The sequence below is a fragment of the Ictalurus furcatus genome, chromosome 3, assembly GCF_023375685.1.
Source record: "Ictalurus furcatus strain D&B chromosome 3, Billie_1.0, whole genome shotgun sequence".
NCBI lineage: Eukaryota > Metazoa > Chordata > Actinopteri > Siluriformes > Ictaluridae > Ictalurus > Ictalurus furcatus.
The window spans coordinates 30290830-30291180 of record NC_071257.1 but is presented as its reverse complement, the minus strand read 5'-3'; the positions used below and the strand labels follow the sequence as shown (position 1 = coordinate 30291180).

Below are 351 nucleotides of genomic sequence, written 5' to 3'. Positions count from 1 at the left end.
CCAGACTGCACATGTGCCAGCGGACCTGAGAGGAACTAGGGAGCAGCGGCGAACGAGGGAGCTTCACCGATAGGTCCTTCGTTCCCTCCAGGGAGCGATGTGGAAAGGACTCCCTCTTCCCAGGACTCAGAAAAAACGTGAAGGGGAATCATGGATAAATGAGAGGAGATTACAGTGAGACAGAGATTAATCTGGGCCAGTGTGCGTGTGTGTGTGTGTGTGTTTGTGTGTTTGTGGGTTTGTAATAGAGGATTGACGTTCACTATCGATGAATGAGGTTCATGACCAGACATAGCTGTCTTTTCATGATTTATTATTTTTTTTGCTGCACATGTTTTGAAGAGATTTATA

At 46.4% G+C, this 351-nt stretch overlaps 1 protein-coding gene across 1 annotated transcript in view; it reads left to right on the top strand.

Moving 5' to 3' along the window:
* dkk2 (dickkopf WNT signaling pathway inhibitor 2) overlaps positions 1 to 104 on the top strand; it is a 13895-nt gene extending 13791 nt beyond the window's left edge. The window contains exon 4 of the mRNA XM_053621983.1: positions 1 to 104. This exon is cut by the window's left edge and continues 222 nt beyond it. Within this exon, the coding sequence (XP_053477958.1) occupies positions 1 to 29 (29 nt within the window). The 3' untranslated portion in view covers positions 30 to 104.
* The last annotated feature ends 247 nt before the right edge of the window (positions 105 to 351 follow it).